At 51.0% G+C, this 16,063-nt stretch overlaps 2 protein-coding genes and 1 long non-coding RNA gene across 5 annotated transcripts; 1 reads left to right on the top strand and 2 right to left on the bottom strand.

The window, feature by feature from the left end:
- Positions 1-525: 525 nt before the first annotated feature.
- On the bottom strand, positions 526-11,274 carry Alad (aminolevulinate dehydratase). Of its 3 annotated transcripts, none has more exons than XM_040757383.1 (12): positions 11,153-11,274; positions 5,512-5,668; positions 4,618-4,668; positions 3,979-4,075; positions 3,075-3,210; positions 2,888-2,971; positions 2,713-2,801; positions 2,177-2,232; positions 2,006-2,093; positions 1,829-1,915; positions 1,452-1,581; positions 526-674 (listed from the first exon to the last, which is right to left on the bottom strand). In XM_040757383.1, the coding sequence occupies exons 2-12, from the start codon at positions 5,622-5,624 to the stop codon at positions 613-615; spliced, it is 993 nt and encodes a 330-aa protein (XP_040613317.1). In that variant the 5' UTR covers positions 5,625-5,668; positions 11,153-11,274; the 3' UTR covers positions 526-612. The 3 variants fall into 3 exon arrangements, with proteins under 3 accessions (XP_040613317.1, XP_040613318.1, XP_040613319.1); XM_040757384.1 differs by having other exon boundaries at positions 11,149-11,268; XM_040757385.1 differs by lacking the exon at positions 11,153-11,274 and adding an exon at positions 10,814-10,939.
- LOC121144054 lies at positions 4,075-13,937 on the top strand. Its single transcript, XR_005881395.1, has 2 exons — positions 4,075-4,718; positions 10,801-13,937. It is a non-coding gene; the product is annotated as an uncharacterized LOC121144054 (long non-coding RNA).
- On the bottom strand, positions 13,720-15,955 carry Pole3 (DNA polymerase epsilon 3, accessory subunit). The gene is made up of 4 exons (XM_005075116.4): positions 15,819-15,955; positions 15,641-15,726; positions 15,275-15,393; positions 13,720-15,152 (listed from the first exon to the last, which is right to left on the bottom strand). Exons 1-4 carry the CDS (start codon positions 15,882-15,884, stop codon positions 14,983-14,985), a joined length of 441 nt encoding a protein of 146 aa, XP_005075173.1. The 5' UTR covers positions 15,885-15,955; the 3' UTR covers positions 13,720-14,982.
- Positions 15,956-16,063: the final 108 nt, after the last annotated feature.

Here is a 16,063-nt window from a genome sequence, read left to right as displayed (position 1 = left end):
TTCCTTCCCTCCAGTTCTGACACTCCTCTACTAACGGGGTCTCTGAACATGTCTCAACTCTGTCTTGGACCTTTCCTTCCAAGCATGTATCACTTTAGCTGTTCTGCTACAACTTATCTGACTCCCCTTTCTCTGTATTTATTCTAGAGACAAGCTACTGCCTGTCCTCATGTGTCCAAACTGCTCCGGGCAGAGATTCTCAGGAATTGTCTTGTGTATAAAGACTTTTTGATGCTGGCTGGCATCTCCAGCAGTCAGGAATTCCTGCTGCTTCTGGGTTTCGATCTTCATTAATAAGTCTTCTTTGGGGTTCAAGTGCCAGCTGCTCTCCTCCTCTCCCAAAGCCCCAAGCCTGTGCCTAGTGCTCTTGGCTTCTGCCAAGCTGAAGCCACACCTCAGAAGAACAGGAAGGTGGGTCTCTGGAGGGCCTGAAGACCAGCTGTGGGTGGGAGTTTAGCACGCTGGCAGAGACCACCCATGGTGCTGGACCCTGCCAGCACCATGGGCAGAAAGAGGGCACAGGGCACAGTTCTAACAGCAGCATTTACTTTGGTTTTCACTTCTCATGGCCCAAAGGAGCTTTGTTAAGATCAAGTCCTACACACTCTCCCATCACTCTTCCTTCAGCCACTTCAACAGCTGGGGTGTAAAGTAGGTGATGATAACATCGGCACCTGTGTGGAAAACAAAAATGAGAGGGCTATGACATCAACTCCCTACACACTTGGGAAATGAGAGCCAGGCAGGAAAAGACCGCCACGCAGAGGCAGAGGCACAGCCTGGTGTCACGGCCTCAGACTGAGCCTGGCTGCAGCCAGCTCCACACAAGCCATTCTCATTTGCTGATGAGTGGTGTGTGCAGAGGAGGCAGGCACAAGCCTGAATGGCCTGCTGGTCTGGGGAGACCAGGGCCGAGTGCCGCACGGAGACCAGACTACAGACACTCCTCCTCCTCCTGCCATGTCTCTCTGAGATCCAGCCAGGGTTGACTTAATTTAGACCCCACTGTCTCCCCATGGGTTTCTATGGACCTTTCTGGTGAGTGAGGATATCAGGCAGCATGCTGTTAACCTCCTGGCCCCACCTGAACCCACCCTGATGACCAGGACGGTGTGTGATATTAACAAAACCTGCTCTCATTTATAGGGTAATAAGCATACACTGCGTACTATCTCGGGCACTCCTGGGGACAAATATGTGCCAGGTATCTTATTCCGGTCTATGAACAAGGACCCAAAGATTGGCAAAAGTGGCTTGCCCCAGTTTTCCCAAGCAAAGAGTTGCACAGGGCTCCTGTTTCCATCAAGCTGCACGTTTGTCTTTTCTGCTTGTGCCTAGTGGTCAGAACTTCTGGGCAAAGAATCCACGCTTCTCAGACCTTTCCTTTCCTACTTGGGCAGAATGCCCATCAGGCCCTGTTGCAGAGGTCACGAACCCCACCCCCCGCTTACCAGCTCTGCGGAAGGCCGTCATGGTCTCCAGTACAGCAGTCCTGAGATCAAAGGCCCCAGCCTTGGCTCCATGCCACAGCATGGCAAACTCTCCTGATACCTGGTATACTGCGAGGGGGAGTTCGGGGTGCTGCAGAGAATGGCAAACAGGTTACGGTGACTGTCCCTTCTTCCCTTCCCTGCTGCTGAGAGCCCAGCTCATTCAGAAGCTGGTCAGCCAGAGCAGTCTAAAGGCACGGTGAGCCTCGGCAGATGAAACAAGGCAGTAGCTAAGCAGGGCGGCAGAGGGCTGTTGCTGAGGGGCAGACTGATTCCAGAGCCCCCCATTTAGGGCCCACTGTGGGGACAACCTTTTCTTCCCTGTGTTCTGTGCTCACCTTGTCCTTCACCTCCCGAACCACATCCAGGTAGGGCAGCCCCGGCTTCACCATGAGCATGTCAGCTCCTTCCCGAATGTCCCGGGTCTAGGGTTAGGGTGAAACGTGGGCAGTGTCTGAGACACGGGTGGGGTGGGCGGAGCAGGGGGGTTTGGGGCTTAAGCTCTGATCACTCACCACTGCGCGGAGGGCCAGGCCACGGGCTCCAGGAGGCAGCTGGTAACAGCGGCGGTCTCCAAAAGCTGGGCTTGACTGAGCTGCATCCCTGCAAAAGAGCATCACAATGCTGACGCCCAGCTTCAGGAGACTGGGCCAGGGATTTAACAGAGTGCCCCTGATGCCACTCACCGGAAAGGGCCATAGAAACAGGAGGCAAATTTGGCACTATAGCTCATCACAGAGACCTACAAAGAAGACAATGGGATTTAGGTTGAGTCAGCCGTTCCCAGATCCCAAGGGCGCAGTGACAAGGAAAGGTCGTCAAGCAGGAGGTAAAGGACAAACACCAGGCCTTAATTTCTCTGAGGCCTCATCCAGCATCACTCTCGATTTTGTGGTTCACTGTGTCTGCGTGGGTTCACGTGTGTTCACGTGTGTGCTCAGAACAACTTCAGTGCCGTTCCTTATGTGCCATTCCTTAGGCTTTACCAAGGGTAGCTAGCTGGCCAGCAGGCTCCATTTACCGCCACTGGGGTTACAAGCACACACCACCAGTTTTTACGTGGGGTGGGAGATCCAAACTCAGGTCCTCACACTCACAGGCACGTGGTTTACTGACTGAGCCATACACCCAGGGCTGGCCACGCCCTCTCCTTCCATCCATCCTCACGCCCCTCCCTCTCCTTCCATCCATCCTCACGCCCCTCCCTGCCCTCAGTTCATACCCTGTTGCCAAGTCCGTGTTTTAGCAGGGCAGTCTTGATGGCCTCAACACGTCCATCCATCATGTCTGATGGAGCTACAACCTGACACCCTGAGGGAGAGGGCGACCTTCAGAATTCTCGATCTCTCTTGCCCATATGCCGCCTCCATGGCCCCGCTATTAGGAGGCTCACTCACCTGCCTTGGCATAGGCCAGTGCCACCTCTGCCAACCGCTGTCGGCTTTCCTCAGCTAGAAATGCTCCGTTCTCACTCAGGAGGCCTGGGGGACAAGATGGATGGATACGGGACTGCACCTTGGGTCCATGCTTGTGCCCACCCAGGGGGAACGCTGGGCTTGGATAACAGGGTATGTAGGAGCTCACCGCAGTGACCATGGGAGGTGTAGGGGCACAAGCAGACGTCACAGGCCACCAGGAGGTCAGGGAAGGTCTTTCTCAATAGACGGATAGCCTCAATAGCTGGGGAGTCCTCAGAGTCAGCTGCAGAACCCTGCTCATCCTAGAGGCGGGAAGTACAGGAGGCATGTCTATCACAGATGTGTTTTAGAAGCATGGTGGCTGCCACTGAAGAAGTGCAGCAGAAGCCTGGAGAGGGGGCTCGAATCACCCAGTTAGGGTGTCACAGTCCTATTTATGGGTTTCCTGACCTGGGGCCAAAGACAAAGAATACAGAAAACCGATTATGACCTCCAGAGCCTGGACAGAGCAGAGCAAGCACACGGTGAGCGTGGTACTTCAATCCTTCCTCGCTCTCTAGTCTTTTAATTTTCCTTCCTTCTTCTATGTGTATATGTGTGTGTATGCGTGTGTGCACGTGCATGTGGAGACCGTAGGTAGAAACTGGTGTCTTCCTCAATTACGCTCCACCTTATTTTAACTTTTTTGTTTTGGAAACAGAGTCTCACTGTGTAGCTCTGGCTGGCCTAGAACTAGCTATGTAGACCATGTTGGCTTTGAACTCAAGAGAGAGGCTGTCTGTGTCGCTGTTCTCATGCTGAGATTAAAGGTGTGCATCACCATGCCACAGGTCTTCGCTGAGCCTGGAGCTCCCCAATTCAGGCAGACTGGCTGGCTAGCAAACGCCAGGGTCCTCGTGTTTCTGCCTCCTCAGCACTGGGGTTATTCATGCACTGCTGCTCAGCTTTTCAACACGGCCTTCAGACTGCACTTAGGTCCTCTAGCTGGAGCAGCAAAGCTTTTTACCAGTTGAGCGAGCTACCTGCCCAGCCAACCCTTATCTTCCCTTCTCAACTCTTCCAGTTTTCACCTTGGGAACTCTGCTGGGGACGCCGAAAATCAGGACACAGCGCAGGCCCGCTTCCACCAGGGGTCTCAGCATGTCCTCCAGCTGGTTCACACCATACCTGGGGGAGGTCAAGAAGCCGGGAGCACTGACCGCACAAGTCCCCGCCCAGGCCTCCGCCCCTCTGAACAGTGCTTCTGTTTAAACACCAAGCGGCAGGCTGGGGCCGTAGCTCTGTGACAGCACACACGCCGGCATGGGACATGCCCTCAGTGAAGAGCCAAGCTACATAGGCACCAGGAGGGAGCAAGCCCCACAGTCCGGGACCAAGTAGTCACACACCCACCACGGAGGAGGCAAACTGGGCCACCAGCACAGCTATGGAGTTAGCTGTAGAAGACGCCTCCATGGCTTTTATTCAAGTCCCACCTTGAGCTCAGTTCCTGCCTGCAGCAGCCTCTGCCACAATGTCCCCCATAGTGAGACGCTTGTCACTTTATGAGGCTGCTTCCCATAGTAGCTAACGGTTTAGTCTCCAAGAAATCCTTCTTTCCATGGTGTCTTCCAGCTCTGCTACCTGCTGGGTGTGCTTCTATTTCTTCACACTGGCACCTATGAAATCTCTCCTCCCACACCCCGCCTGCTACCCATCACGACTCCTACCTGGCCACTCCCGGGAGGCTGGCAATGGGCTGGACGTCATCAGGAACATCCCTGCAAGAGTGGAGGAGGGCTATGGACTGGTGGCTGTGGGAAGGGCAGTGGTGAGTGTGGCTGGGGAGGATGGATGGGAAGCTGGGAAAGGAGCAGAGATGGAGGGAGGAGGTGGGATCCTATGTCTTGCTCCCCTGCCCGGCCAAGCTCAGGGCCTGAAATAACAGGAACAACAATAGCCTGACAGTAAGAGCATCTGTTCTGAAAGAACAGTCACAGGAAGGACTTGAACTCTGAGGTCAGAGTGTCCTTGTGTCTAAGCCTTGGTATGTTCTAAGTGGCCAAGATGCAGCCCCTTCTTCAGCCTCAGGCTCTTCACCCAGATCCTGTCGAGATTATTTTCTTCAGCCACTGAAGATTTGTTGAATAGTTCTTATGTGCTAGGTAGTGTTCTAGGCACTGATAAGAACAGTGGGCCAAACGCAATAATCGCTGCCCTCCAGAGTTGAGGCGCATGAGGATGTCTGTTCCTCGTGTAGAGGCCAGGACTGAATGAGGCGATAGGCGCAGGTGCCTAGCGTACCTGCTACACAGTAAACATCCACTAACACCTTCCGTAGTTGCTCGACTGTTTTGAACAATTGCTTGACCCAGCTACTTCCTCCTCTTTTTAACCACCAAAGCTCAGAATGGCAAGAGTAATGTTGACTTTACAATGGAGTGACTGAGTTCTTTTCGGGGTTTGTATGGCTCCAAAGACTACTGTCCTTAACCTCATAGGTCATTTGCAAAACCTTTGTTTCAGCTGACAGCCCACTTTAAGCCTCCCTCCTCCCAACGTTACTGCCTGCTCCAGTCACTTATGTCCTCCAACCCCAGGCAGGAACACTTCTGGGGACTCACGTGACAAAGATGGGATAGATGAGGTTGGAGGCACTGATGGTGGAGGCAGAGGTCTGCCAGGCCCGAAGCAGCGGGTGGAAGTAGCCGCTGTGCAGAATGGACTGGTGATGCATGGTGTGGGGTGCACAGCACAGGGCGGTTTGCTGTGGACTCAGCTCTGTGGGGCCAACAGGAAGCATAAGACATGGCCGTGCCCACGGTACCATCCGGAAGACAGTTCTCTCAGGTTCCTGCTTCCCCTATCTACAGCCTCTGCAACTCACAGTTTGGCTTTACCAACTGCTGCCCCTCCTGGACAACCTAAGGCAGGACACCTGTAGAAGCTTCAGAGCAATTTCAATCTAATGAGAGCATCTGAGCTAGACTGCTAGTTAAAAGCAAACAGTTCTCAGGGGTTGGAGAGATGCCTCAGTAGTTAAGAGCACTGGTTGCTCTTCTAGACCAGAGGGCCCAGGGTTCAATTCCCAGCACCCACATGGCAGCTCACAACTGTCTTTTTATTCCAGTTCCTGGGGATCTGACACCTTCACATAAGACATGAATACAGACAAAACACAAATGCACATAAAAATGTTAAATTAAAATTAGTTTACTGGTAACTTTAAACCATATCTTAACAAAGAATCAGAAAATTAGGAATAAAAAGAGAAACAGAAACAAGTCTTCCTTGTGTGTATTTTAAGAAGCACTGGTCATTGCAGCATTTAAACTTCATTTATTCCATGAAAAATGCCCATGATTATGGCAGATTGAGAGGTTACTTTTTTTGTGCATGTGGTGCCATGGATCAAACCCAGGAGCTTTGCACATATCAGGCAAGGATTCAACTACAGAGGTACAGGCCTAGCCTCAGTGTTTTGTTTGGATTTTGAGACAGGGTTTCACTATGTAATTCAGGCTGGCTTCAAACTTGTTTGGCAAATATTTTAGATAAGCAGAAAAAAATGCCCTGGAATCCTGCTGCTAGTGCAAAGCAATGCTAATACCTTGCTTGGTATGTGGGCTGTGGCACTAGGCACAATGTATACCAAGATCAATTACTGCCAGCTCGACAGAGGAACACACACATGTACTTTCCCTGTACAGCGGCCTCTCAGGAGCTCTTGCAACCAGGGAGCCCTCTGCGCCAGCCAACCGTGGATGCCTGACCCTCCTGCATCTATCTCCAAGGGTTAGGGATTATGCAATACTCAGACAGGAACCCTAGGCTTTTGTGCATGCCAGGCAAGCACTGTAACAGCCCACTGCTTCTTCTGTGATGTACACTGTTCTCTTTCCCTAGGCCTAACTCTGCACAGCCCGCCCGCCTCAAGCAAGCATGCCATCAGCTTCTCCTTCTCAGGCCATGGCTTCCTTCTTGCCCACCTCACAATGCCTTACACAACAGTTCTTTGTGGCACTGGCTTATCTTGTGCCAGCTTCTACAGGGCAGGGGCCGTGATGAAGTCAGTTCTGCCTCCCACACCATGCTCGCCCCACACAGACTCTAGCACAGAGCAAATATGTCATCACACTGAGCACAAGACAAAACTACACGCCAAAACAGTGATGTTTGACTGAAGGAAGCCTGGGTGCCACATTGTTTCAGGAGTACCTACTGTGTGCCAGCCCTCAGTGCTCCCTCACAGGTGCCTTCTGGAAGTCACAGGCTAGTCCTTGGAGGCAGGGCTGATGAGAGCACCACAGAGCCAGACAGCCCATGTCTACACAATCCATGGACCCAGAGAGGAGGGCAAAAGAGCTTGTAGAAGACAGGGCTTGGGCTCTCTTCTGCAGGGTGTGAGGGGCTGGCAGGGAAAGAGTGTCCCCTCAAGGTGGAGAGAGAGGATGGCTGTGGACGCTCTCAAGGATGTGTCAGAGGCCACGTGAAAGAGGAGGAAGAGAGACTGAGATAAGTTCTGAGCAGCAAGCGGCACTGGCCTGGCCTGAGCCTGGCTTTAAGAGAGCTCTTGTGGCTGAGGAGAGCAGACAGGAAGCAGAGGAGGCAAGGAGCCCCAGAAGGAAGGGCCATCTTGAGGCAGCCAAGAGGCTGTCTCTTAGGGCGGATGCTCTGGCCCAGGGGACAAGAGAGACAGGGACAAGGCAGGAAGAGGGTGGTGGGACGAAAGGTTGGACAGTTAGCTCCATTTTATACATTTCCTTTTGGCTACGAAACAGCCACATTAAAAGCAAGTGGAGGCTGGTAAGCTTCAATCTTGGCTCTGCAAACAAAGGGGATGCTGAGGACCAGAGACGCAGGGACTTACCCAAATTCCTACAGCAAATTAAAAGTGGAAACATGTCTAGAACATCGGGGTCCTTCAGTGTGCCCTGCTGTGCTTCTGTTCCTCAGTCCCCTTCAGCTTCCTCCCAACCAGCTCAGGACCATCTGATCCCATCTTCCTCTTTGGCAGAGCTGAGGTTATCAGGAACCACACAAGGACCAACCCTGCACCACACCCCTGGGTGGGCCAGCCTCATCACAGGACACAGGGGAGGCCAGGCCTCCTGAGAGATAGAATACACTCAGCACGTGTAAGGGTTTATCAGCCCACTTGGTGTAAAATTTGACTCACATCTGTCAGGAGTTAGCCCAGAGATGGAAAATTCTTCACTTAAAACCATATAGCTAGTTATCAATAAAACCAGAATCTGATCTTGTTCCGTCCTCCAGTTTGTGTCCCCTTCCCGATACTGTTTCTGATACACTGAGTCTATCAGGTACAGAGCACTGAAGGTAGTACTTTAGCACATTTAATTACAAAACTCGACATAAACTTTTAGTTAGGAAACAGGCTCAGGGAGGTTAGGGAACTTGCTCAATGCTGTTTTGGACTGGCGTCAGATTTTGAAACCAGGTGCATATTTGAGTTCCCCTGCCCAAGAACTCTCTGTAGCAGGGCCTGGCTTCTGGGATCCACGTCTGCATTCCCTGAGTTACTCACTTCTTTTAAAAGCTTATAGGCCAACTGATAGGCCATCTGCCTAACAGTAAAACCTGGAGGGCCACCTAGGAGCTGTGTCATCCAAATTCTGTGTCAAGGTAGCTGGGAGAGATGGGAGGGGAACAGTGGAGAGAGAGAGAGAGAGAGAGAGAGAGAGAGAGAGAGAGAGAGAGAGAGAGAGAGAGACAGACAGACAGACAGACAGACAGACAGACAGTGTGTGTGTGGGGGAGGGGACACTATAACAGCTCTTGTTTTCTTCTTGTGGACCTTTGGGCTCCACCACTGAGCTACATCCCCAGCCAGAACAGTTCAACTTTGATGTAGATTTTTTTAAACCCCTGAAGATCTTACACCTAGGAATATTTTGCTTACATGCATGTATACCCATCACATGTCTGCAGTCCCCAGAGTTCAGAAGGGTGTAGACAGATTTTTCTTGAGGTCACCAGCTCACAAAAAAATGACTCAGAGACTTATTGTTAATTATAAAAGCTTGGCCTATAGCTTAGGTGTATCTCACTAGCTCTTATAATATTTATCTCTGTGTTGCCACGTGACCAGTGGGTTTCACCTCTCCTCCTTCACGTTTGTCCCCTCTGTGTCTGGCTCTTCCCAGAGCTCTCTGTCCAGAAGTCCCTGTTACACCTCCTGCCTAGCTACTGGCCGTTTAGCTTCTTATTAAACCAATTATAGTGTAATCAAATATCTGGTAACAGAAGGGGTTGTGGGATCCTCTGGAACTAGAATTACTTACAGTTGCTGAGCTACTACGTGGGGGCAAGGAACTGAATCCAGGTGGTTCTGAATCACTGAGACATCTTTTGCCCAGGTTTAGGTTTTCATTTTGATCACCATACAAAACTGAGAGGTGTCAGTGCAAAAAAAAAAAAAAGTTCTATCCACTCTTTCACATTTTGATAGGAAAAATGAAGGGATGAAAGGAACGTCACAGGACTTGAGTTCACAGTGGTGATGTCCTGACTTCCTACACTACACAGCCTATCACAGCAGGCACTCAATGACAAGAGTGGAAAGCTGCCTGGATTTGCTTCTGTTTTATAGAACTAATTCTACATCTGGGTTTTGCCTTGAGAGAAATCCTTCGGCGTCTGGAAGATTCTCAAACAAGGGCAGGCACTTTTCCCAAATTAAGGGAGTTTACAAAGTTCAGCTTATATCCCATGTCTCATACTAACAGGAGTACGAGACCACAAGGGTTCAGCTTACCTTCTCCTCCATTTCAAAACAGCGTCACTCTGCTAGTGAGCTGTACAGTGGTGTGGGAAACACCGTGTCTGGGTCAAACAGTTCCAGAGCTGACTCTGTAACTTTGGGCAAGGCCTCTTAGATCCCTTTTTTCAAAATCTAAAGTGTGCTGATATTATCAGCCCAGTAAACTGTGGGGACCATCAGACAATTGTGAGGTGTGCAGTCTCACAGCAGAGCTAAATGCATGGCTCATGCTGAGCTGGGCTGAGTGGACAGCACTTCGTGACCCCGCACTGTACCTGAGGAAGGATACACATTCCACCCAGTGCTCGAGGCAAGAGAACACACGAGCTCTCCAGTAACACACTGCTACACAAGGAAAAAGACCACTGGAGGGAGTCAAGGGTAGTTTCATGGAGACATTGCAGGACAGCTTTTTTGACAGGCTACAGAGGTCTCACCTTCATTAAGAGGCAGATTCCCCAACCTGGAGTGAGTGACTGCGAAAGAGCTTCAGGGCCTGGGCTCCCAGGCTGGGCCTCATGGAGGACTGCAGAGCCCGTGCCATTCTCGGCACAGAGAGTGTCGAGCTGGTGCCAACTCTGGCAAGCTCTGCACGGGCTGGGGAGGTGACCAACCTGTCAGGAGGGGCCAGCTAGGTAGAAGGTCCAAGGCTGGGAAGTCTGAAGCAATTTTCAAAAAGGCTCAGGAAAAGTAGCTGTGGGTAGTTCTGAAAAGGAATTGCCTGGTGGCCCATTTGCATTTCCTGAATACTCTGGCTCCCACCTGCCATAGCGTTGCTAGAAGGAAGAATCAGACCAAGAACTAGCTAGACCTTGTCTAGTCTGCTGGCTTAATCTCCCCTGCCTGGGTTTAGCCGTTTCAAGCTAGGAGTTGCCTTTCCCACAGTGCTAGAAAATCCTGGTAAAACTCTGAGAAGGGCAGGTAACGAATAGGGACCATGCAGCAGGTCACCTATCCAACAGCCCTCAGTTCTCACCACGACCTTTGGCAGCTCCAGGTGAGAGAGTAGGGGAGGGAAGAGGCTAACCTGGCTACTGCTGGTGGCAGGAGGGTTGTGTGTGTGCGTGACTTGGAGACAAACTCTTGTTTTCAAACGCTTTACCTCTTGTCTTCTCATGTGGTAAATCAGGGCTTGAACTGACCTCAATGGGTTGTTCTAATGACCGAAGGAGCAGAAGCTGTCGACACCCAGGACAAGCGACTCTCATTGTTCGCTCCCAGTTCTCCAGCCTGCCAGACGCCTCGCGTTCCGAGACTACCCTTGCGGCCTCGGAGGAAGGAGACGAGTGGAGCCCGGCTTTGCATCCCCGAGTGCGGACGCAGCAAAGGTTCTGCCCGGGAACCTTTGTGCACTGGGACTGCGTCTCCGCTGGAGCGACAGAGCTTCGGGAGCACAGCACCATCGGGGTTTGCACCTCGCCTCCTCCAGGAGTCGCCCTCCCAAACCACCACTTCCCAGAGGCCCGGGCCGGCTCACCTACCGAGGACACCGCTCCCGCCGCCCCGAACCGCTGCTCTCCACTCAGCGCTCACCCGCTCTAAAGGCGCCAGCCCACGTGGGGCGGGGCGGCTCGCCCGGAAGCGGCTCTCCTGCCCCCGCCCCCGCGGGAGTGCAGCCCTGGACCCCGGGGCGGCGCGCTCCACCTGCCCCACGCTGGAGGGCTAGAGTCTTGGCCAATCTGGAGATTCCGAGGAACCTGAGGGCCCGCCCACCCCTCCCGCCCCTCCGGCTTCCCTTGAGGCGGGCAGTCCTGACCCCAGGGGCTGGGCCTTGGCTTGAGATTCTGAATCCACCCCGGAGTTCACTCGTAGGTCTAGTCTAAGCCTCGAGCAAAAACACTGGCTGTTGCTCATTGGTTTAAAAAAAAAAAAAAAAGAACAATTGGATGTCAAGAACATTAAAACACTACATAATGCCTGACACAGCGGACAAATCCGTTTTGGCGGACTGAGCGCTTTCAAGTTGTTGAGTTCAGCAGCAGACTGACTGCCCATTTCAGACAAATTTATTCCGGTGTAATTAATTATCAAGCCCTTAATCTGTTATGGATTGAGAGATGTGAAAGATGTGGACATTGAAAAAAAAAAGAGAGAGAGAAAACTAACCAAGTGTGATGGGGGCATCAAGTTTTATCTACAATGGGTACGTTAAAATCCGACCAAAGCCAACTTGGTGGTATACACCTTTAATCCCAGCATAGGAGGTAGAGTTCCACGCTACCAAATAGTGAAACGTTGTCTTGACAAACAAAAACAAACCAAACAGCACAATTAATTAAAAGAAAAATTGAGCTGGGTGTCCTGTGGTGAACGAATTCCAGCACTTGGAGGCAGAGGCAGGTGGATCTCTGTGAGTTCAAGGCCGGCCAGCATGGTCTACAAAGCAAGTTCAGGATGGTCAGGGGTGTTAAACAGAGAAACCCGGCTCAGAAAAACAAAATGACACAAACAAAAAACAAATTAACCGAAGTTTGTGGAGGGTCAGAGCATGGGGTCTCGGGAGGCTGACGGGGTAGAAACCTGACAGACTGTTGGGGTGGTGAGGGCCCAGGTGGAGGGAGGCACTGGGAAGCCATGGCTTATTAGGAAGGGGGTGAAGGGATTATTTTGAAGGTAGAAGTGGGTAGTTGTGTAATACTGTAAAAATCCTAAGCACCACCAAATCTTCATTTAAAAATGACTAATTTTATGATTGTGAATGTCATTTTAGTTATTAAAAATTCATTTGAAACTTTGGACTTAAAGTTGGGTGAAGGGTATATGAGAACTGCACTCCTTGTAGTTTTTCTGTAAATTTAAAATTATCCCAACCATTTACAAAGTTTACTAAAATAAAAAGGCCAAAGGTCACTAGATCATAATCTCAGCAATCATAAATTAGCTATAAGACTCTATAAATAATTTCTCTCAAAAGAGCCTCAACTTCCCATAAGTAAAAATGGGGGCTAGGGCACAAAAAGCATCTTTTAAAAGATTTATTTTTATGTCTGAATGTCTTGCCAGCATGCATGGCTATGTACCATGTCTGTACTGACAGGAGGCCAGAAGAGGGCACACGGGATCCGCTTGAACTGTAGTTACAGTTGTTTGTTGCCATGTGGGTCCTCTGGAAGAGTCATTGCTATTAACTGCTGAGACATCTCTTCAGACCCTCAGTAGCTTTAAATGAGCTAGAACAAGAGCTCTTCCACTGCCCAGACCAGGTCAGTCTCCGAGCACTCTGCTTTAAGAGAAACTTACCTTAGCCCGCTTTGAACCTTCAACTCCAGATGCCATTATGGGGTGGTGTAGTTGTCACTGAGAAAAAGCTGAAGGATGAACTTAAGATTCTTCCTGGATGTTGAATTCTTTTAAAATCAAAATCTCCTCTCCTAGAAAGGTTTCTCTTAGACATTTGAACGTGCTCAGGCAAGGATGCTGTCACTGAGCCCTTTCCATGTTTGACTGGCACAGGAGCAGCCTTATGGTGGAGATTAGATGGCAGGGTGAGCCCCTCTTACTCAGGCCTTGAATAGCAGGCTTAACTATGGCTTTTTATCTCAGAAAACAAAGCTATGTTCCAGGAAGATCCATTTGCTAAGAAATGCACATGTGACACTGAGCTCAAAGGAAGTCACGGGAATCCATGGTACTTGAATGCTAGGTCTAGCATGGTGCCAATGGGAATTAAGAAAGGGTACTGAATGACCCTTGGGGTTCTTTGTGAAATCTGATTTATAAACTTAAGAACGATGTCTGCTAGAGAATAAATATAGAGCTGTGGTTAGGAGCTAACAGAGGCAACAGCAGTGCTGCTTGATAGGAGGTAAGAATTAACACCTGAAAACACTTAGAACATCGCTAGACACAGGAAGAGCTTAACAAGTGGGAGCCAGTGAGGCATACAGAGTAACCAAGAGAATTTCGGGAAATGTTGGCTGTGGTTAAGAGCAGTGCCCTTAGCTGTGAATGCTCACTCACCTGCTGGTGATCCAAGGAGACACAGATTGAGTGTGTGTGTGTGTGAGAGAGACAGAGTTTTTTCCAAAAGTACTGTATTAACCAATACTTTAAACAAGAATGTTCTTTATTTGTATAAAGCATTAAAATCTTCTCAACAGTCTCATCACTTTTAATAAACTCTTCATTGTATTCTCTCAATAGCTAACAGTGTCCAACTATATTACATTACTTTTCAACCTCAAGTGCTCAACTAAGACAAAAAAAAAAAAAGGTGCTTAGAGCACTAAGTGGGAGAAAGGAAAGGCCAACAGACACTTCCAAAGCCACAGCAGCGGTGGCTGTGCCGCTAGATTCCTGAGCACCGTTACAGTTACCTTGAGGTTCAGAGGGTTTCCGGAGAGTAGGACTAAGGAATCTGAGGAACGGCACCGTGGGACACTACATGGGATACCAAGGTTCCTAGACTGGAAGATGAGATAAGAAAAGTGGGTCTGGGAAGCAGAGGCAGGAGATGGAGAGGGAAAAGGCTATGCCTAGAGGAAATAAAGTCTGGAACTTGTCAGGAGTTCCGGGAATGAAAAGCAGCAGCCGCCAGTCAGGGAGATGGACTAAGTAGGAGAAAACCTGGGATTTTATACCTTCCAGGAGGTAGCACTGAATCCTACAGTGGCTAACGAGTTTCCGCTAAGATTAAGCCACCCATTTTAAAGAACTGACACCGTTTTTTTGACAGATTCTAATAACATTGAGAATGTAAGAGTGTATGTGTAGGAGTGCAGCCACCCCAGCGACTGAACATCAACAAAGACGGGCTACAATCTAATTAAGTCTAGAAAACAAAACAAACAAGTAATGCTACCATCCAGTGAAGAGATTTCCTCATTTTCCCACAGCTTTTTAGTCATTTCCTAAAGCACAACCATTCTGACCACTAATACCTATTGCCAAGTACTGTACAATCAGGGTGACCATGATCAAAGCCCCATTCCTCTTTCCCTCCCCCCTGAACCTTGAGTGCCTCTGTGACCCAGAACACAGCAGGCAAACAACAATGAAGTTATTAGTTTTGTGGAGGGGCAGGGAAATGGGATCAAAACTAGCTAGCCACATACGTAAGTAAACAAATGACATCAAACTATTTAGTCAGTCAGAATCCCTTACACTAAAAAGTCACAACCTCCAGACTGATTCAGCAAAACAGGTTACTCAGACGCTCTGAGCCTGGCAAGAGCTGGTTTTGATCATTCTGGTCAGTTTTTATTCTGATCTCAGACGCCGGTGCCGAAGATGGCCCTGCCTTGCAGGGAAAGGCTCGGCATGAAAACACCTCGGGGTGGCTGGTCACTTCCGTGGTGCCAGTGCCCCCCCCTCAGTTGTCCACCTCCTCCTCTTCGTTCTGCTCCTCCTCTTCCGGCCTTTCCTCATCCTCCTCCTCTTCCTCCCTGCTCTTGTCCTGCTCTTCGGAATCGGTCCTTCTGTCTTTGTCCTTCTTCTTTTGCTCGGAAGCTTCCTTCTTGCCTTTCTGTTCCCGCCTGTATGCTGTAAGGAAGGAGGAGGTTAATGTTTAAGTTGACAAACTGCCCACATCCTGTATCTGGACTCACGACCAGTACTGGATTACTAAAATCAGGAGATCTGGGGACGGAGGAGCGAGCGAGTACCTTCTAGAGCCTCTTTCAGGGGCGTGACGAACCGCTGGAACTCCATCTCTTCCATGGCGGACAGCACATCGCTGGCATTTAGGGTCTTGCGCTTGCCTTTCATGGCGAAGTTGTTCGCACTGGAAGAAAACGCAGAGCCCTTCATGGGCTGCCAGAGCGGCTGGGACCAGAGACACCGAGAGGCGGGCGGGAGAGCCCACGTTTATCTTTGATTCACTGGGTTTCTCTGCGACACCACCCAGCCCCCCTTCTCCTGCAGAGGGGCGCGGCAGCCTTCTGGATCAGCCTCAGGGTTTGCGGGAGAGCGGGGGTCGGGGAGACCGGGGCGCCGGGACCCCGTGGGGCCGCCCTCCCTGCTTGGCTCACCAGGATGTGGCATACAGGACGAAGACGCTGGCGGCGCGGGAGATGGCGCTGCGGGCCTCCTTGGAGATGCTGACGCCGTCCGGGAGCTGCGGGGGTGGAGACAAGCGCGCGCGCGGGTCTTGTTAACCCTCTGCCCCCTCGTCCGCCCTCGGCCCGTTCGCCAGCCCGAGCAGCTCACCGCCTCCTTGATGATCCTGGTAATGACGGCGTTGGGCAGATTGAGGTCCTCGGGCCTCTCCGCCATTGCCTCCGCCGGGGCCCGAGCCTTCTCCGCCTCAGGCCTTCCCTTGGGACGCTTCTGGTGTCTGGACTTCCCGCGTCGCTAAGATCTGACCCTCCGAGGCTTCCGTCCCACCCGGCGTTGCCGGTGTCCCGCGATGCTTTGCGCACCACAGCCTCCCTTCTGCACCAGCCCCGCCTCAA

The sequence above is a fragment of the Mesocricetus auratus genome, unplaced genomic scaffold, assembly GCF_017639785.1.
Source record: "Mesocricetus auratus isolate SY011 unplaced genomic scaffold, BCM_Maur_2.0 Super-Scaffold_100014, whole genome shotgun sequence".
Lineage (NCBI taxonomy): Eukaryota > Metazoa > Chordata > Mammalia > Rodentia > Cricetidae > Mesocricetus > Mesocricetus auratus.
The sequence above is the reverse complement of the archived record's forward strand: the minus strand, read 5'-3'. Positions and strand labels throughout refer to the sequence as shown.